Genomic DNA, 21,362 nt, shown 5'->3' with positions numbered 1-21,362 from the left:
CTGCACTCAATATGCCAGCAAATTTGGAAAACTCAGCAGTGGCCACAGGACTGGAAAAGGTCAGTTTTCATTCCAATCCCAAAGAAAGGCAATGCCAAAGAATGCTCAAACTACCGCACAATTGCACTCATCTCACATGCTAGTAAAGTAATGCTCAAAATTCTTCAAGCCAGGCTTCAGCAATACATCAACCATGAACTTTCAGATGTTCAAGCTGGTTTTATGAAATGCAGAGGAACAAGAGACCAAATTGCCAACATCCGCTGGATCATGGAGAAAGCAAGAGAGTTCCAGAAAAGCATCTATTTCTGCTTTATTGACTATGCCAAAGCCTTTGACTGTGTGGACCACAATAAACTGTGGACAATTCTGAAAGAGATGGGAATCCCAGACCACCTGACCTGCCTCTTGAGAAACCTATATGCAGGTCAGGAAGCAATGGTTAGAACTGGACATGGAACAACAGACTGGTTCCAAATAGGAAAAGGAGTAGGTCAAGGCTGTATATTGTCACCCTGCTTATTTAACTTATATGCAGAGTATATCATGAGAAATGCTGGGCTGGAAGAAGCACAAGCTGGAATCAAGATTGCCAGGACAAATATCAAAAACCTCAGATATGCAGATGATACCACCCTTATGGAAGAAAGTGAAGAGAAACAAAAAAGCCTCTTGATGAAAGTGAAAGAGGAGAGTGAAAAAGTTGGCTTAAAGCTCAACATTCAGAAAATGAAGATCATGGCGTCTGGTCCCATCATTTCATGGGAAATAGATGGGGAAACAAGTGGAAACAGTGTCAGACTTTATTTTTGGGGGCTCCAAAATTACTGCAGATGGTGATTGCAGCCATGAAATTAAGACACTTCCTCCTTCGAAGGAAATTTATGACCAACGTAGATGGTATATTAAAAAGCAGAGACATTACTTTGCCAACAAAGTTCTGTCTAGTCAAGGCTGTGGTTTTTCCAGCGGTCATGTATGGATGTGAGAGTTGGACTGTGAAGAAAGCTGAGTGCCGAAGAATCGATGCTTTTGAAGTGTGGTGTTGGAGAAAACTCTTGAGAGTCCCTTGGACTGCAAGGAGATCCAACTAGTACATTCTAAAGGAGATCAGTCCTGGGTATTCTTTGGAAGGAATGATGCTAAAGCTGAAACTCCAATACTTTGGCCACGTCATGTGAAGAGTTGACTCATTGTAAAAGACTGTGATGCTGGGAGGGTTTAGGGGCAGGAGGAGAAGGGAACAACAGAAGATGAGATGGCTGGATGGCATCACAGACACAATGGATGTGAGTTTGAGTGACCTCCGGGAGTTGGTGATGGACAGGGAGGCCTGGTGTTCTGCAGTTCATGGGGTCACAAAGAGTCGGACATGACTGAGTGAATGAACTGAACTGAACTGAACTGAACTGAGAGCCAATACTGGAAATGAGGCTTTTGACCTCTAATGACTGGTGAATTAGACATAAACTGACCATTGATATAAATAGGAAAAGCCATCTCTGTGTGGTTCTTTGTGCACTGCGGTGGTGGATAGGGAGGATGGAGTTTCAGCTCTGGCTCCATGGATCCCAAAGCAACAGTTAGAACTTAAGCCAATCAATAATATTTTCTAGAAAGAATACTTTCTCATGGACATGCTTTGGACTCCAGTTATGTTATTCCTGTTTTAAAATTATCTGCAGACAAAGTGGGTTGACTCCCAGTGCCCTGTAGTCAGTATGCCCAAGTATCAGTAAATTAATAATATGCATTTACGTTCTAATACAGTAAGCAGCCTGACTGCTGCTAATTATTAAATGAGATTCAGACCAGGAAAACTTTGAAGAGGGGCTGAAATTTGGGTTTAAGTGTGACTCCTGTCTCTGTTGAATACTGGATTTCTTTCTCCAGAGACACTCAAGGTCCATCTTTGGCTTTGGCGTTGTAAAAATATCCAAATCTCAGACCAAGAGAATAAATATTTGTTTTTTAACAAGCTCATCCTCTTATACATTCTAACACTATGCAAATGTGTTCTTGGAATAGAGTAGTTAAATCTTTGGGTTTTAAACTTTGACTCTCATCGATTTATTTACTGCTTGTTACTTTGGATATGAAAGCAGAACTTACCAAGTCCAATACTGTTGGCAGAATACTCAGGTCTATAGCAAACAAACTGCCCCAAACATAAATCCACTCTACAGTCTGCCAAAGTTCAGCTTCTGTACCAACTGAAACAGAAGTCCCACTAGGAGATGCAAAGGGGCTGATTGGCTGGGGCAGGTGGGCAGGGTACATAAAAGGCAGCTGTGGACCATCTGGGGAGGTCAGTCTCATCATCCAGCTATAGTCAGAGCTCTGGGCTTCCCTGACAGTGTATCTTCATCATGAGTGGGTGCCCCTTCTTAGGAAACAACTTTGGGTGAGTATTTACCTCTATCCTGAGTATGGTTAAGCTCTTAGGAAGGTCAAATATGAACAGTAATTTCAGAATTTCAAGAGCAAGAGTGAAAACTGTCAGCCTTCTTCCGCTGTTTAATCATCTACTTTGAAAAGTTAGGAATAAGAGAATTCTCGTTGCTTCTGTTATTCGGTACTGTGCTTTCTCAAACTCTATTTTTTTCCCCTTTTACTTCTTTCACCTGCAGATATACTTTTAAACCTCTCTCTGCACAAGGCAGTGAAGAAGACAAATCACAGGCCGGTGTGAATAGAGCCAGTAAAGGAGGACTTATCTATGGGAACTACCTGCAAGTAAGTGGCAGGGTCCTTACAAGGATTATCTTTCATTTTTAGGCCCTAAACTCAGCTACATGACATTTTCATGTTTGGAATTGTTTTGTGTTTGTTTTTGCAGTTGGGCTTCCCTGGTAGCTCAGCTGGTAAAGAATCTGCCTGCAATGTGGGAGACCTGGGTTTGATCCCTCTGTTGGGAAGAGCCTCTGGAAAAGGGAATGACTACCCACTACAGTATTCTTGCTTGGAGAATTCCATGGACCGTATAGTCCATGGGGGTCGTAAAAATTCTGTCACCCAACAGTTTTATGGATCTAAAGATATCTCTTTTTATAGAAATGCATGCTTTTTCGAGCATATATTTTTGTTAGAAAATTCTAAAGACTTGCATGTAAAGATTCACCTGCCCAACAAAAGTACAATAACGGTAGAGAAAGCATAGATAACTGGCTGGCATTGCATGACCTGTTCACGTGAGACCTGGTTACTAAATCCCAGCCTAGAATTATAAATGTAGCCAGACAATTTCTCTTTTAAATTATTTATTGTAAAGTGGAAATGTTGAAGACATATGTTTAGATGAAAGAAGGGTGCTACAAAGAGGTATTTGAATATTATTTTTATTTTATCTCTCTCTCTTTTTTTTTTTTTGCCACTTGGCATGTGGGAACTTAGTTCCCTGACCAGGGATTGAACCCTCACCTCTTGCAGTGGAAGCATGGAGTCCCAACCACTGGACCACTAGGGAAGTTGCTGGAGATTATTTTTAAGATGTGAAATGATTAGAGTCCTTGATGACTTTGTTGATGGGTTTCTAAGGATGAGCTGATAGGCAATGTTAAGACCTTCTTAGAACTGACTCTTTAGGAGAATAAAAGAACAGCAGACACACAGTAGGCTAAGCAAGTTATAGAGCTTTTATGGCACTGGCTTCAAGAGCCGGAAGGGATGTGATTTCTCAGTGAAGGTAATAGTATGTTTTAGGATAGATTCCTGGGCTTCCCCAGTGGCACAGTGGTAAAGAATCCACCTGCCAATGCAGGAGACTCTAGAGACTCAGGTTTGAACCCTAGGTTGGGAAGATCCTTTGGAGGAGGGCATGGCAAACCACTCCAGTATTCTTGCCTGGATAATTCCATGGACAGAGGAGCCTGGTGGGCTACAGTCCGTTTGGTCGCAAAGAGTCAGACATGATAGCACACACACATACACAGATATAATTTCTTCTGAAAAGAATAAAACTCATAAATTCAACCCACTCCTTGTGAAGATACATTAATTGTTTAAAAGACAGTAGATTGGTTCCTGAGTATTTGGGAGACATTTTTTTTATCATATCATATTCTATTTATTAAAGTTGGTAAAAATCAAGTTTTGCAATTTCAATATCAGTCTTTTTGTAGTATTTTTTTTCCAGTTTTACTGAGATATAATTGACATATATCTTCACATAAGTTTAAGGTGCCCACATGTTGATTTGATTACACTGACATATGGCATAGTGATTACTACCAGAGCATTAACTAATGCCTGCATCACATCACATAATCACTTTTCTTTTTTTTGTGTGGTAAGAACACTTAAGATCTAGTATACGGTGCATTGTCATTAACTACAATCACTATGGTGTACACTAGATCCTAACTGTAACTTATTCATCATGTAAATAGAAGTTTCTACAAAATCAGTTTTTCTATTTTTTTTTGTTTGAAGTTGGAAAAAGTTTTGAATGCACAGGAGCTTCAAAGTGAAATAAAAGGAAATAAAATCCATGATGAACATCTTTTTATCATAACTCATCAAGGTAAGTTGCACACAGGGTTGAACAGTAACTATTCGTAATAGTTTCCCACTGGTAATGAGGAAAGTTACAATGCTTTTAACTGTAGAATGGTGGAAGAGTAAAGGATCATGTTTGTTAGGATGCTTGCAAATACTTTGCCGTCAGATAAATTATCATAGGTCCTCCTTTTGGGATTTATTACAGTCTTCTTTCTGTTACCTCACTACTTATTGGATCAGGTAGGACTTTGCCCTTAATCCAAAGAGACTTTTTATCTCGTGGAATTCACAAAGAATCTGAAAGTTAAGATATCACTACTTGTCAACTCAGAGCTATTTTCAAGAAATAGATCACTCACATTTATTGTAGCTTTACATGTCCTACAGAAATCTGGTACTAAACAGGAATATAAATGTTATCTAAAATGTGTATTCATTCTCTCCAGACTTCTAACCTCTGGGTAGTGGTTTTTTAATGTAGGAGTCCATGACTTTGGAAGTTTAGGAAGTCTCGGAACTCTTTGAATTTTGTGCAAGATTTCACAAATATGTGTCTTACAGAAGTCTGTTACCCCAAAATATTAAGACTTACTCTAAATCCTTTGTGTCATAATACTGTTCTCTGGTTGATCATTGCCCCGTGTCTCATGCTGATCAGTGATGCATTTCTAGATGGTTCTTTGTCTTATCCATTCTTTCTGTCTTTTCCTCAAATGATTGTTTTCTTCACTGACTGGCTAATATAACCAACTTCTTTGAGAAAAAAAAAAGGAAAATAATTGGCTTAATGTGTTACTTCTTCTGTTTTTTATGTTGACATTCTGTTGGTGGCTTATACCAAGACAAAATCAATGAGGGCAGAATGACAGCAGGTCAGCATACGTCTAGAATCAGAAATCTATTTCAAATCCCATCTCTACCATTAAAGATGATGCAACCTCAGTCTGGTTTCTGGACCAGTAATTCTCTCCATTTCCCCATCTGTACAATGGGAAGAATGATTACATCTTCTCATTCACAGAGCTCCTGTGAGGATGACATGAGATAAAGTGTGTTACACACTTAGTTCAAGGTACAGCATGCAATGAGCTCATAGTAAATGGCAGCTTGCATCATTTGATGGAGAAACTTTCCTTCCATCAGAACACAAGGTCAGCAGGTCATGGGACCTGCTACCCAGAGTTAAACTTGAAAAATTGATAAATAAACTGATCAAAAAATATTTGATTTGCTCTTTTTGTCTAAAGATGGAAATTAGATTTCTAAAGTCTCCTTAGCTCTAATTTAAAGGTATAATTTTATTCCTTTCATTAGTACAGAAGCACAGCCTTTGCCCAAACAGAATGCATGAGCAATCATTAAAATGATTCATTTCCATGCTCCCCTAATGACTACATTTGCTGTTTAATTTATCTATTTATAAAACAATCACCCAGTGTTTATCTTATCTCAAGCATTATGCCAGGAGCTGAGGGAAACTGATGAATATGACAGAGTTTCAGCCTGTTCATAACTTGTCCTCCCTGTAAAGTCTAAATCTCTAGAAATAGAATGTTGTCATACTCCTTAGGTTGTGTGCATGCATGCTTAGTCACTCAGTGGTGTCCAACTTTTGCAATATTATGGACTGTAGCCCACCACGCTCCTCTGTCCATGGGAGCATCCAGGCAAGAATACTGGAATGGGTAGCCAGTTCCTTCTCCACAGAAGCTTCCTGACCCAGGGATTGAACCCTTATTGCAGGGATCAAACTTCTGTATTGCAGGCAGATTCTTTTCTGTTTGAGCCACCAGGGAAGCCCATTCATTAAATTAATGAATTATTAATATCTCACTTTATAGATATTCAGTATTACTTCTGTTTCTCCACACACTTCCAGCTTCCACATGGGAAGATAAGATTATTTGCTGTATCCCAAAAGACATTTACAATATTTTGTTGAAAGAAATCAGTTCAAAAATAACATAAAGCATATGGATAACATAGCTGACATATTAAAACATTCATTAAAATGAGGCTATTTTAACTTGATCACTAATACTTGTTTGTAGCATAGTATAGGGCTATGTTGGCATTTATAGACTTTTAAGTTACATTTTTATTTCTCTTTCAGTGTGTTAGCTTTGTCTTTCATATAATTATAGTCAAAAGGCTCCCAACTGATGATGATCTTCTCTTTGCAGCTTATGAACTCTGGTTTAAGCAGATCTTGTGGGAATTAGATTCTGTTCGTGAGATCTTTCAGAATGGCCATGTGAGTTGCTATGTCACAGTATTGCTTTCATACTTTTCTTTGAGAGTGTAGAAAATATTATTAATGGGAAAAGTTTAACACCAAATAGTGGAATTAGTATTTAAGAGGAAAAAAAGTTTCTAGTGTAGAGAGTTTAGTCTTCCAGTGTAATTATCACCATGCCCTTGCTTTAAGTTGCCTTTAGAATTTTATTTTCAAGTCCCTTGTTTAGAAATCATTTTTTTCGGCTGCAAAAAAGTTGTTACAAATGACATTGGATTGCCAGGACAGCTAATGTAGATTCTTTAGTCAATAGCTACCAGAATTGTATTTCTAATGAACGTTTGCTATGGGAAGATAGGAGCAATGATGAGGGAGGTTAGACAGGAGGAGAGGTGGAGATAGGGAAAGAGAACAGACAAGATGAGGAGGATGAGTCAGAAGAGGATGAGGAGGAAGAGTCAGAATCCTGGTGATGTTCCCTCAGTCTCCCTCCCAGCTCACTTCTCGCACATGTACCTTCCTCCATCCTTGGAGGACACAGGACACAGCCTTGTGTTCTCCAGCTCAGAGCCCCTGTGCCAAGGGGGCTGGGAAGGAGAGAACATCCATCCTCAGACAGTGAACATCATTCCCATCCATCTCCATGGCAATTCCTGCCCTTGGTACAGTATAGAGGAACCCAAGTGTCTGCTTAATCCTTAGCCACAAGTTTCCACGTTCTCCTAACCTTTATTCCTCAGAGCAAAACTAAGAGAGACATTTGCTTTGAAATCAGTGGGAGTTGTGTTCTAGAATTTACTTAATTTGTCCTTCCATAGAATCTCTCCAGTTTTAATGAAAAAAAAAAAAATGATTTTAATGTTGCAGACACTCCTTGCAAACAATTCAGAGTTGCCATTAGTTTAGCATCTACCTAAGGCACATTTTAATGCAAATGTTCCTCTTTAAAGTAGAGATAACATCCTCAGGAGTGTATTGTTACTTATACTCTATTTAGTGTCTCCCAGAATTGAGGATTGATTACTCAGTGTCCTGTCTCCTAACACCCAGGTCAGGGATGAGAGGAACATGCTGAAGGTGGTCACCCGAATGCACCGGGTGGTGGTGATCCTCAAACTCTTGGTCCAGCAGTTTTCCGTCCTGGAGACCATGACGGCCTTGGACTTCAATGACTTCAGGTGTGCACGCGGCGTTGCCAGCATGCAGGGGTTACCCTTCCCTTCTGATGGGCTGGAAAGAGCGTGCTTGCTATTTTGTGTGGCGTTAAGGAGTCAGTCTTGCTGACAGTCTGTCACTGTGAGCACTTGGGAGCCGTCATCTCGAAGCATTTGAGTAGCTATTGAAAATATTTCATCTCTTCCTTTTGCATATGAACATAACAGGATCCATTAAATTCAATTCAACATGTGTACCCTGGTTTTATCCCAAAAGGATTTTAGACAGCTTAGCAAAATGGCTTAAAAGGCTGATATAATACACATACTAAATTTAAATGATTAAAAACCAAAAATACAAGAGAAACAGGAATGATATATAAAGAAGCATGTCACCAAAACTGACAGTATAAGTTATGGATTGAACTATACATTTTATTTTTTATGTGTTTAAAAATTTTTATTTTATGTTAGACTACAGTTAATTAACAACGATGTGTTAGTTTCAGGTCTTCAGCAAAGTGATTCAGTTATACATGTACATGTATCTATTATTTTTCAGATTCTTTTCTCACTTAGGTTATTATGGAATATTTAGCAGTCAAACTATAAATTTTATAAGAAAACTTTTTCATAACTAAGATTTGAGAATAAATTTTAAGAGCATGGGGTGCAGAAGCAGTGTCCTCTACATGGTTGGTAATCAAATGAAAAGAAGTGGAATTCCTTTTTACTATATACTTAACAAATTGAAGTCTTAGTACCAGTTATAGAGAGAACATATAGAGGGATGTGAGGGTTGTGCCTGGTGGGAGTAATCACATTTTGTGATGCCCTGTTTTGTGCTAGGCAACACTCCAATCATTTCACTTGTAAAGTCTCGCAGTGCTGAACTTTGAGAATTGAACTTTAAGGAGAAACTGAAGAAAATTTACAAGGGAACTTTTAGCACTACTGAATAAGAAGTATTGCTCAATGTTCATCTGTCTTTACCTTAGGAAAAAGCTTAGTATACACACATGCACGTACATCTATGCATGTGTATATATACGTACACATGTGAACACACATACACAGATATAAACACACGTTGGTACACATACGACCCTTCACAAACTATACAAACATCAGCCTGCAGAGAGGATGGTGGCTAGGAGCTCCTCGTCCTGATTTGGATCAAGTCCAAGTCATGGGTTCAGCCCTGGGCTGTTGTGTCTGTGCCTGGTGACACCTGCAGAGTCACATGATCACCACCTTCCCCCCTCCCCAAGAAGGCAGTGTTACAGTGATTTACGATGTACACCTTCCCCTGCTCTTCTCTCCCGGGACCTGTTCTCAAAGAGAGTACTTATCCCCGGCGTCCGGCTTCCAGAGTCTGCAGTTCCGCCTGTTAGAAAACAAGATAGGGGTTCTGCAGAGCTTGAGAGTCCCTTACAACAGAAGACACTACCGCGACAACTTCAGAGAGAAAGACAACGAGCTTCTGCTGAAGTCCGAGCAAGAAAGAACGCTTCTGCAGCTGGTGGAGGTGCGTGCGCAGACGTAACGTTTCGCTCAGCACGTGTCGTTCACTGAGCTTCTGCACGGTCCGGACTACAAAACTCCTGTCGAAACTGGGTTGCATTTGTTGTAAATAAGAGAAGAATAAATTTATAAAAATACTTCAACTGGTAAATTCCACTAATTAAAATATTAAGAACTCTCTTGAGAACTTCAGATATATTTCTATAGTCAATGATAATGTTAACATTTAATAACCTCTATATCTTATTAAAGCAATCCTTTTAAACATTCCTGCTAAGCAACTAGCCTTGGGTTAGTTGATTTTTAAATTGGGTATGGTTATTTAGTGAGATTTACTTTAAAATATTCCATAATTGAAAAGTTCCACAAGTTGAGTATGTTTCTTAATTAAACTACATCACTAAGGTTCATCACTAAGGTTCTGTCCTTCAGAATTTCCCCCAGTCATATCTAATTCTTTGTGGGTCTGTACATGGTCCTGAGGAATTATTAGTTTCTGCGCAAGAAAATTATTAAATAAGGATTGTACAGTCTTGATTTCCTGGACAAAGGCTTTTACTCTGCAAATTAAACCTTTATTTTAGCAAATTATGCTCCGCTCACTAATCCCCTGGGCATTGTAAATACAGATTTAGGTTAATATACTGTTAACGCCACTAAAGAGGGCTTCCCTGGTGGCTCAGACGGTAAAGCGTCTGCCTGCAATGCGGGAGACCCAGGTTCGATTCCTGGGTTGGGAAGATCCCCTGGAGAAGGAAACGGCAATCCACTCCAGCACTCTTGCCTGGAAAATCCCATGGATGGAGGAGCCTGATAGGCTACAGTCCATGGGGTCGCAAAGAGTCGGACACGACTGAGAGACTTCACTTCAATGCCACTTAATGGCTATAGAAAAAGAATCACAAAGTTAAATTCAAAACTAAGAATAGGATACATGAGAGCTCACAGAGATGCATGGACTCATTTTTATTTCTAGATTAAAAATCCTGTGGAATCTTGAAATAATTGAGTAGCTAGCTGATTTCAAAGTTGCTAAGTACAAAGTATCCTTGCATTTAGATCAAATCAAATTATATATGTTATGATTCCTTCAGCTAAGACATAAACTATTTTGAGAATAAACCAGTATACCTCATTAAAACAACATATACATATGTTCATAGATCTATAGAACAAAATTGGAATATCTGTAATAATTTGTTAATAAAAAGTAAAATTTTAATATGATTACCTTCTACATTAGGAGAAAAAATCACTGCCTGTTTTATAAATGAAGAAACTGAAGGGGAGAGGGGATGTAGCTCAGTGGTAGAGCATTTGACTGCAGAAATTGAAAGGAAAGAGAAACATTTACATACAAAAAGATTAAGGATGTACTGACATTTTCCTCAATACCAGGAAAATTTTCTATTTCAAGTTCACAGATGTATGTTACAAAACATTTACATATTTTAAATTTTACAGTGTATTCACTTGAAAAATATTTATTTCAGGCATGGCTGGAAAGAACCCCAGGTTTAGAGCCACATGGATTTAACTTCTGGGGAGAGCTTGAAAAGAACATTGTCAAAGGTTTGGAAGAAGAATTCACAAAGATTCAGGTATTTGTGAAATCATAAGTAAACATAAGTTTACTATAGGAGAAGTTTTGGGAATTTTATTTTAATTTTATTTTCTCAGTCTTTCATTTTCCTTACATTCTTTTTCTTTTACATGTGCATCTGCTTGGAATATATCACACAAGTGATTTAATTTTATTGATGCATGATAAAAAAATGAAGGAGTTTATTGTAGGTAAGATTTTGAGGAGATGAGACTAATAGACATTTTTCATTTTTCCTGAAAGTTGCATGTTATGATTGCTTCTAGACAGAAGTGGGCTCATAAAGGACCGGTCAACCAATACATTAAGTCACATAACTTCCCCTTCACTTGTGTGTGCTGAGTTCTTCCTATCGGCTGAGTTCTTCCTCAGACAATGGCAAACTTCTCTCAGTACTGTTGATTCCTCAGTTTCTCTCATGTGACGGGCCCTCTTGTTTCTTCATGACCAAATTTTTGGAAGAGTTGTTTCAGTTCTACATCTTGAGAGGCTGCGTGCACCATGCAGTGTTATCACCGTCATGGGCCAAATTCCCCTTCCCTTCTTGGCGACCCTGCAACATACCCTTCTGCTACCTGGTTCATTTGCTTCTCTCCCTTCATTGGCAAAATGTAAAATATGAGTATTTACCTCGCAGGGATATTGTGACCATTACATTGGATTCATATTTGCAGGGTATTTAGAACAGCAGTGAGTGTAATTATTTCTTTTTCTCCATCTAATTCTCACCCTGGTTCAGTCTGTCTTCCTGTCATTCACAAATGACCCCCCGTACATAAATCCAATGGCCGTTTTCTCTTCATGTTACTTCACTTCCTACTGGCTTTAATACTAATGACCACCTACACTTTCTTGAACATTTTCCCCCCGCCTCCCCCCTATGGTTTTGGTATCAACAGTTTGTCCTCACCTAGCTTTCTGACCCTTACTTCTCCAGCTCTTTCATGGATTCATGTTTCTTTCTGAAACCAGTAACTGATGGAGATTCACAGTGCATGGGCTCAGGTCCCTTGTATCTTCTTTTTCCTCTTCCACCGGGTGAACTCATTTACACCTGCTGCTGTGGCATCTGCTTAGACACCAGTAATTCTCAACTGTTTATCTCTAGCTTATTTGGCTCTTTGAATTTCAGATTCCATTCTTTCCCATATAACTTTTTCCCAGTCTTCAGGTCTTGGTTCAAGGAAAACTTCAGCAGGAGGGTCTTTCCTGACCTCTCTGCTACTATAAGTTGTGATGGTATGACATTGCTTCTTTACTTCACTGCCATGGTTGCAATTATTTAAAATTTTTTTTCAAAAAATTGAGGTATAGTTGTCTTACAATGTTGTATTAGTTTCTGCTGTAAAACAAACTGAATCAGCCATATGTATACAAACATCCCCTCTGTCTTGAGACTCCAACCCCCTGCCCCCCGCCATCCCACCCCTCTAAGTCATCACAGAGCACCAATCTAAGCTCTCTGTGCTATACAGCAGCTGCCCACTAGCTATCTATTTTAGAGTAGTGTATATATAAGGCTTCCCAGGTGGCACAGTGGTAAAGAATCCACCCGCCACTGCAGGAGATGCAAGAGCAGTGGGTTCGATCCCTGGGTCAGGAAGATTCCCTGGAGAAGAAAATGGCAACCCACTCCAGTTTTCTTGCCTGGAAAATCCCACAGACAGAGGCTACAGTCCATGGGGTCACAAAAGAGTCAGACGTGACTGAGCGACTGAACACAAACATGCATAGTGTATATATAATCCCAGTCTCCCAATTTATCTTGCTCTCTTGCCCTCTGTTTCCAGCTCTCCATGTCCACACATTTGTTCCCTACACATTTATCTCTATTCCTGCCCTGCACTGTTTATAATAGCCAAGATCTGGCAACAACCTAAATGTCTATCAACAGAAGAATGGATGAAGATATGGTACATGTAAAAAATAGAGTATTACTCAGCCATAAAAAAGGAATGAAATTAGGTCATTTGTAGAGAAGTGGATGCACCTAGAGTCTCTCATACAGAGTGAAGTAAGTCAGAAAGAGGAAAAATAAAGTATATTAATGCATATATGTAGAGAAATGATACAGATGAACCTAGCTGTATAGTTGTAATTTAACAAGTTTTCAGTGTTTCAGTCCCACCAGATAGAAATCAGGGGACTCAGTTTTTGCTCACAATTTTTTCTCTATCACTAGCCTGACATTTACTGAATAAATGAATAGTCCATTGGCCATAGATGGCACACACATTCTGACCACATGATATGCTTGATTTGGTAAATGGAAGTCAGCTGGAGTAACTGATTTTTGCTCCTAGTAATGAGTTCTAAGTAGTGCATGTGTTGAAGGCAGGAAAATGCAAATTTCCTTAAACAAATCAATAAATATCAAGTGAGTAAAAATATAACATATAATATAGAATATTGCACTGAAGATAGAATTTCAGTAGAATTAGTTTCTCTGACTAGGAATTCTTAACTTTTCCTAAGTGGAATTAATTTACTCCCTGTATTAAATAATTGTTGTCTAAAATTAGACATTATTGACCCCTCATAGTCACTCTAGTTTTGCCCAAGTTCATTTATCATAACATTTATGAAAAGAGTATTTGAGTTTAACAAATCATTTAAACTTAAACAAAAGGGTAGAAGCAGTGGGCATGAGGGAGAGCCTGGCTCATAGCTTCCAAGCTATAGTCTAGATGATACAGTACATATCCTAGGGACATCTTTTCTGCACCTGGGCTAGTCTATTTCTCACAAGCAGTATTTTCTAAAATAAGAATTTATTTTCTCTTGGGAATATTAATGCAGCTTTTCTCCCAAAGGCTAAGGAAGAGTCAGAGGAAAAGGAGGAACAAATGGCTGAATTTCAGAAGCAGAAAGAGGTATTACTGTCCTTATTTGATGAGAAACGTCATGAGCATCTCCTTAGTAAAGGTAGGCATTTCTATTCAGAGGATCCTTTCCCTGGAACATAAGACTGTGAGACCAAAATACCGAACCCTACTTCGGGGGGATAAAATGGATGATATTTCCATTCATAGAAGTAAGGAATTTAAAAATTTATCTTGCAAGTTATCTTTATCAATTTTTTCTTTTTTGAAAGTGACAAAATATATTTAACAAACTTTATAATTCTATAATTTAAGTGCATTATTTTCAATGAGATATTCATAAATGATACAGAAACTAAGTATTTAGAGGAAAAAAGGTCACGTCCTTTTGTCTGTGGCTTTTTATTGCATGATTTCTAACTCTATTTAAAAGTTTTGAGAATTTAAAGTGTGTGTGTATATACATGTATGTATTATTTTGTCTTTTAAGATCTAATACTAAAATAATGTTTTAAATGATAGTTTTCCAAATTCAAGCTAAGGGATTAAATATTTAACTAACATTCACATTATTTTCTAAAAACATGAACAATTACTTACGGTGATGATGCCAAATTAACATGAGTGCCTTAAATTACCTATTAAATTAAAACTTGTTCCATGTCTTGCAGGAGAAAGACGGCTATCATACAAAGCACTTCAGGGGGCCTTGATGATATATTTTTACAGGTAAAAACAAGTCAAAAGAAGAGAATTTGAAGCAAAAAATTGAGGAGTAGATATAGATAATGTATCCAGTATAAAGCTTATACATTGCAATCATAATTTTTAAAAAGTCATTTAGATTTGGGGGAAAGCTTAGAAAATAATTGTGAAGTTTCATGAGGTTTTTCTTTATTTAAATAATAAGAGTCCAATGTTATCCCTGTCATGGGTTAAACACACACACACACACACACACATAAGTTAATCAAATATCCTTTTCATTAAATTCTGCGACATTGTGTCCTAAGGACCCGAAGTTGAATCTGTCTCAGAATCTTAGCCATGAAATAGGTTCTGTCATTTAATGACATTGTTATTCCTGTTTTATAAAATGACAAAGAATGAAGTAGAAGCACCATAGAAATTGCTGTTCTGTTTGCTCTGCAATTTCAAGTCTAATTGTCATCATTGCCCACCATGTCTGAGGCCCATCTGTGTTTCATAAATTGAATGTGTCAGAGCAATAGATGCCATGCTTGTATAAAGCAAAAAAAAAAAAAAATCTATGTTTACTGCGTGTCTTACTTGAATTCATTTAGTTTTTTAATCCTCTCTCACCTATTTTTCAGAATGGCAGCAGCATAAAAAACAGTTTTGACTGTTTTCCTCAATTCTTAGTGAATATATGCTATTCAGGCTAATGTATCCTCTGCAGAAAATACACCGAGAGGATTGACAAAGGAGATGAAAACTGAAAAATATATATAAATAAAATTATATATATAAATTTAAAAAATATATAATTTTATTTTATTTATATGTATTTATTATGTATATATGTATTAGAGGAATCTTTAACAGGCAGTCTTTGTTTTCACAGTTTAATATCCTTGCCTGGAAGAAGTTTCTGGCTATATTGACTAGAAAACCTTAGATGGTGTTTGTGTCTGCCTTTTATGAGAATGGGGGTGAGGTGTGACTCTGGTTATTTCATGTACTTCAAGGAATGTTCTAGAATCTTTAAACATACACTGCAAGATGAATTGTGTTATTCCCTAAGCCTGGGAGAGTTATCTAAGCTGTCACAGCTCCCCAGAGGCATAGGGGATGTTGGTTTGGGGCCCAACAGATTGTAGAGTATGTATTCTTTCTGACACATTGGACTTGGCTGGACATGTTTATGGTCCAGACGATGATGGTGGTTTTGTTCCCTAGGGAAGAGCCCAGGTTCCAGGTCCCTTTCCAGCTGCTGACTTTCCTCATGGACATGGACTCACTCATGACAAAGTGGAGATGTAAGTCCTTCCCCCCAACCTGACCCACAACCCTGCTCCCCTTGAAGTCCCCATTACCCTCTGTCCTCCACTTGTGTATGTGTGTGTGTGCGTGCGTGTGTGTGTGTGTGTGTGTGTGTGTGTGTGTGTGTGTTGGGGGGGGATGGGATACTTTGTGAAAAAACAGCTCAGAAATTTCTCTGAGGGCCACCCAGCCAGTGCACACAGCAGGCAGTTTTCAGGGCTCATATGTCCTTTGGGGGCCCAGGAAAATGTGTTTGATCAGGAAGAAAAGTGAAGTCGCTCAGTCGAGTCTAGCTCTTTGCGACCCCATGGACTGTAGTCTACCAGGTTCCTCAGTCCATGGAATTTTCTAGGCAAGAGGACTGGAGTGGGTTGCCATTTCCCTCTCCAGGGGATCTTCCCGACCCAGGGATCGAACCCGGGTTTCCCGCATTGCAGGCAGACGCTTTACCGTCAGAGCCATCAGGGATCATCAGAAGGAAAAAGTAAACTTTAGGTGAAAGAAAATGTTTTAATTTATAATAGTAATGTATTCATCTTTGTGTCAATACAATTTGAAAATATGCCAATAGTTTTGTTTTAATGGAGGAAGGGCCCCATGAAGGCGATAGGAACAAGGGCTCATAAAAGTCACCGTATGCCCTCACCCCGGGCCCTGGCATCCAAGAGCTAATCCTAGGGAAGAATGGATGCTCCGCCCAGCCTGGACCAGGTAGAGTGCCAGGCAACCTCCCCTTGTGCCGCATCGGCTCGCGCGCGAACCTCCCATATGGAATGATAAAGGGGAGCCTTTTCTCAGAGGCAATAATCTTTCTAACCCATCCCCCTCAGCTCCCTGGAGCTAATGTGTGTGTTCACCTAGATAACCACGTGTGCATGGTGCACAGGATGCTCGGCAGCAAGGCGGGCACCGGCGGGTCCTCGGGGTACCAGTACCTGCGCTCCACCGTCAGGTAAGCCGGCGTCCCCCTCACCTCGGCGGGGCCACCAGCACCTGTTTCTCCACGGAGATGTGCCTTATCTAGGCAAGTCACTTACACTTGCTCCTGTTGCTCCTGTCTGAGCTGCCGGCAACACATTTAACCTTAAATTAAGGAATTCCTACAGGAGCTTTTGGAGATCATTGTAAACATCCTTATTTCTGGAAGGTCATCAATTGGATCCTGGGATGAGATGGGGCACCATACCAATATTTTCATCACCTGTGAGGGAAGGAACCAAGTTAACCCAAGGAGAAATGTTTTCAACTCATTCTCCCTCAGGTTTGGGCTAGACTAAAATAGGTATCATTAATGTCACTGATGTCCTCTTGGCCAGATGAATGACACAGCTTGTTTACTGAAGTGACTTTTATAGTATTAAAAACCTTTATGTCTCCAGAGTGCCCTTTACGTCTCCAGAGTGCCCTTTACAAGGAAAGAGGGCAACATTAACTGAGCACTCAAAACATGCTAGAGAGATTTCAAGGACATTCATTTTCTTATTTAGGATTCCGAATGTTATAGATAGATGCTGCTGCTGCTAAGATAGATATACACATCTGAGAACTGGAAAACTTATATGGCCCCTTGGGAAAGGAGAATCAGCTCAAGAATAAATGAGGTGTTCACATTTAATCTCTGAAATTCTTAAAAAATTGTAGTTTTTTGAGGTATGGTTGATTCACAATGTTGTATTAATTTCTGCTGTACAGCAAAGTGACCCTGAAATTCTTTGTAGTTCACCTATTTTCATCCCTAATCTTACCACCTGATTAACTAAATTATAAAATGCACAGTTTCAGTTTTCATTATTTTTATACATCTTCATTTTCCCAGGAATAAAAGTTAGATTGAATGATTCTAAAAATTTATTAGTTTGAATTTTTATAATCATTACACATTTTCTCCTTTCCTGGAAATAAATTCTGTGAGCATGAAACCATAAATGATCACAGAAAATGAGCACACCCATCAGTGGTGATGGGAATAGTGAACACAAACCACCTTCCTAGTGTGTCACTTTCTCATTTTAAATCATCACAAATTCCTGGTGAGAGGAAGGCATTGTGGTTTTTATGTGATGAAGTTGGAAACCAAAACACTAAGCTTTGGACAATTTGACCAAGGTCACATGAGTTGCAAATTACAGCAAGATATGAACCCAAATTTGATTTTAAAGACAAATGTTCTTCTGCAAGTGAAATGCAAGTGAAAGTAGTTGGCTAACAAACACAAAAGCAATTTTAAAGTGAAAACCACTCCTATAGACATTTATTATATAATCTAAGATGGTGTTTCAATATATCAATGCACTCGTCTGTTACTTGGCAGCTACTTTACAGGTGGGAAATATTTTCCAATGAACAACTGGGAATTTTATTTGCTTTCAATTAATTATTTTGCATCCCACCCTTTAAAAATCAGAAACAGGAATACATCTTTATCTTCATGAAAGTAGCATGACAGTAATAACTCTAGGTTTTGTTCTGGCCCAGTCTGGTCTGGATTGCTGAAACACATAATATTGTTTTATGGACATAAACTTTGGATATGGAATAAAAAAGAAGCAATCTTAATACTAATACTTGATATATATAACATGTAACATATATAATATGATAGAATATAGAAATTTATTTGAAACTTTTAAAAATCTTTCATATCAATAATTCTAAAACATCTGTATATATGTGTTTTTTCAGTGACAGGTACAAGGTATTTGTAGATTTATTTAATCTCTCAACATATCTGGTTCCCCGACACTGGATTCCGAAGATGAACCCAGTCATTCATAAGTTCCTTTACACAGCTGAATACTGTGACAGCTCTTACTTCAGCAGTGATGAATCAGATTAAAATCATCTGCAAAAATCTGTGAATTTGCTTCCTCAGTCCATTTAAAAAATTTTCTATGAATTTTCATGACTATACAGAGTCCTAATGTATTATATGTACTTACATATATATACATATATAGCATATATTAAACATATAGCACTGTAGCACTGATTCAAACCTAGAAATAATTTTATCACCTCGTTTGTGATAACAGACTAAACATTAAGATAAGAAATTCAGTTAAATTATAACATTGTACATAGTGTGTTTTCCTGTTAAAAACAATGTCCTAGTACTTATCTTAATGTAATGGTTATCTCATTTCAAACATTGTAAGCTTGTAAACTTCAGCTGTTTCAAATATTTTATGCAATAAAATGTGTCATTCTGTACAAAGAGGTGTTCAGTCAAACATTTTGCAAGTATTGTTTGTTGACATATATTGTTTTGGAAACATTGATTGCATCTGTTAGGACTCTTGGTGACCAAGGACAGAAATCTATCTGAAACTTTACTCAAGGGGGTTCACTGGGCAGTTACTCCAGGAGATCCTGTATGTGAGAAAAGCTTGGGAAGCTTGGAGCCCCCAGGGATGGATGCAGGCCCTGGAGACCTCAGTTCTTGGCACTTGGGGGGAACTGGGTCTCACCTCTCTTTCTCAGTAGGGGTTGGCCTTGCTCTTCCCTGTTATGGACCAGTTCTGTCCTCAGGCTGCATCCATGCTTCAGCACCTCTAGACTCCCAGAGGGAAAAGTGCTCTTCCCAGCCCCAAGGCTCATGATCTGGGAGGCAGAGCACACCCTGAGGCACGGCAGAATTGAGGTGACCAGGGGTATTCTTTCTAGAAGACAGGAGACACAGATAAACTAAGAAATGACCAAGTTTATTTGTCATGAAAAGTGTGAGACCCAGAGTTTAGATCAGACAGGAGTTCCTTTCTTCTCTTTCTAGCATGGCCTGGCAATACTTGGTAGAATTTCTGTTATGAAAATATTATAAAAAAATTTGGGATGTAGAGTAACATTGACCAAGTGATTATCTCTGTAAGAAGCAGGTTCTTGATTCTGAATTATTCTTTGATCTCAATTGCAACTTTTTCTTATAAAAATCATACCGTCTAGTTTAATCTCTAAATTACATATAATTGCTTTTGCCTATATGTGTGTGTATATATATATAGTACCTGATGGTGGTTAAGCTGAAAAATCCAAAGACAAATAGCATGGTGGCCGGTGGTAGTGCCTTAAGTTTGACAGTAAATGAACCTATTACCTATTTTGATACAAGGTTAATCCCCAGTTTCCTATCTGTTTAATGGGGATAAAGTTTACAATTTTTGCTTTTTCTCATGAAGTAATGAAGAAATATGTTAATGGATGTTCTGTCACCAAGATGCCTTGGAGGTGTGAAATAAATGTTGTCAAGACTTATTCTTTTAATAAGTAATCTTATTTAATTATTTTTATCTCATTTCTTGGTGTGCTAGGTTATACAGCTGTGAGGGTTTTTCCAAATGATATATCACTAATTCTTATGTAAATGTCAAATGCACTTATGTACTATGTCTGCATACAGTTGTGTCTGACTCTGTGCTACCCCACGGACTGTAGCCCGCCAGCCTCCTCTGTCCATGGAATTTTCCAGGCAAGGACACTGGAGTAGGTTGCCATTTCCTACTCCAAAACCACTTATAATGACCCACTTAAACTTGCTTTAGTTTCTACAATGCACTTTTAATAATTCTTAGATAAATCAAGAAATCAAGGCTGCCCAATTTAGTATTCACTCTGAGATCCCTGTGAAATCACATTCAGGAACATATTGATGTTTTTCATTATGACTTCTACTAAATACATGATGATTTCATTGCTCTGCTCTTGGCCTCAATGGGTGAATGCCCAGCAGCTTGTCAGAGCTAGACCACAGCACACACCCACGTGGATTAGCAGCTGGTGAGGCTGAGAAGCCAGTGAAAGAGTTAACATTTAGGCAGGCAGTCCAAGGCCCTTTAAGAGGTGAACAGTCTTGCTCAGGCTGTCCTTAAGCCTTGTGCAACAATGTATCTTGCCTGAGATACATATTTAGGTCTGGAACTAATGATCACATAGCACAATGTCTTACTCATGGAAATGCTTTTCTTAGGCTCTAAGTGAATGATTATAATTGTGACAGATCTTGCCTGGGAACCTGTTTCTCAAGACTTGTACCCCTGATTGCACAGCAACAGTGTATCTTGCCTGGAGACATTGCAGGGAACTCTTCTCCCTGGCTAGCTAATCTTGTGCCAAAGTTATTTCAGGATGCGTGCCTTGGGAAAGGGTCTGGTGAACTCTTGCAAACTTGAGATATTCTTTTTATGTATTCTCAGCAGGTAGTTGAAAAGTATATAAGGTCCTGCTTAAACTAGTGAGGCAGGTACTCTCCTGCCCCCTTCCATTGCCTCTTCCTGGAAGCTTTCTTTATCCCTGTTACTTTAATAAAATCTTCACAAAGCTCTGAGTGAGTGAGACTGTCTTTGGTCCCAGAGTTAAATCTTTTCCTTCAGAGACCTGAATCCAGCAGCACCATTTACTGTGAGCTATCAACAGGAGGTGGCTTCTTTGGGAAATCTCTTTCAGAAGAGTTGATGTGTGATCTTTTAGGCATGAAGAGACCCTTAGAAGGCTTAAACGGGGGTGGGGGTGGGGTAACATGATTGTGG

The 21,362-nt window shown here is 38.7% G+C and overlaps 1 protein-coding gene and 1 non-coding gene across 2 annotated transcripts; both read left to right on the top strand.

Moving 5' to 3' along the window:
• The first annotated feature begins 1,516 nt into the window (after positions 1-1,516).
• Positions 1,517-21,160, top strand: TDO2 (tryptophan 2,3-dioxygenase). The gene is made up of 12 exons (XM_069557512.1): positions 1,517-2,404; positions 2,631-2,736; positions 4,432-4,522; positions 6,684-6,754; positions 7,787-7,914; positions 9,232-9,418; positions 10,908-11,015; positions 13,831-13,942; positions 14,511-14,568; positions 15,760-15,839; positions 16,705-16,795; positions 18,526-21,160. The coding sequence occupies exons 1-12, from the start codon at positions 2,370-2,372 to the stop codon at positions 18,677-18,679; spliced, it is 1,221 nt and encodes a 406-aa protein (XP_069413613.1). The 5' UTR covers positions 1,517-2,369; the 3' UTR covers positions 18,680-21,160.
• Positions 10,083-10,154, top strand: TRNAC-GCA (transfer RNA cysteine (anticodon GCA)). Its single transcript has one exon. It is a non-coding gene; the product is annotated as a tRNA-Cys (tRNA).
• Positions 21,161-21,362: the final 202 nt, after the last annotated feature.

The sequence above is a fragment of the Ovis canadensis genome, chromosome 17 (assembly GCF_042477335.2).
Source record: "Ovis canadensis isolate MfBH-ARS-UI-01 breed Bighorn chromosome 17, ARS-UI_OviCan_v2, whole genome shotgun sequence".
In the NCBI taxonomy this organism is placed as follows: domain Eukaryota; kingdom Metazoa; phylum Chordata; class Mammalia; order Artiodactyla; family Bovidae; genus Ovis; species Ovis canadensis.
This window is presented reverse-complemented; position numbering and strand designations above follow the sequence as displayed.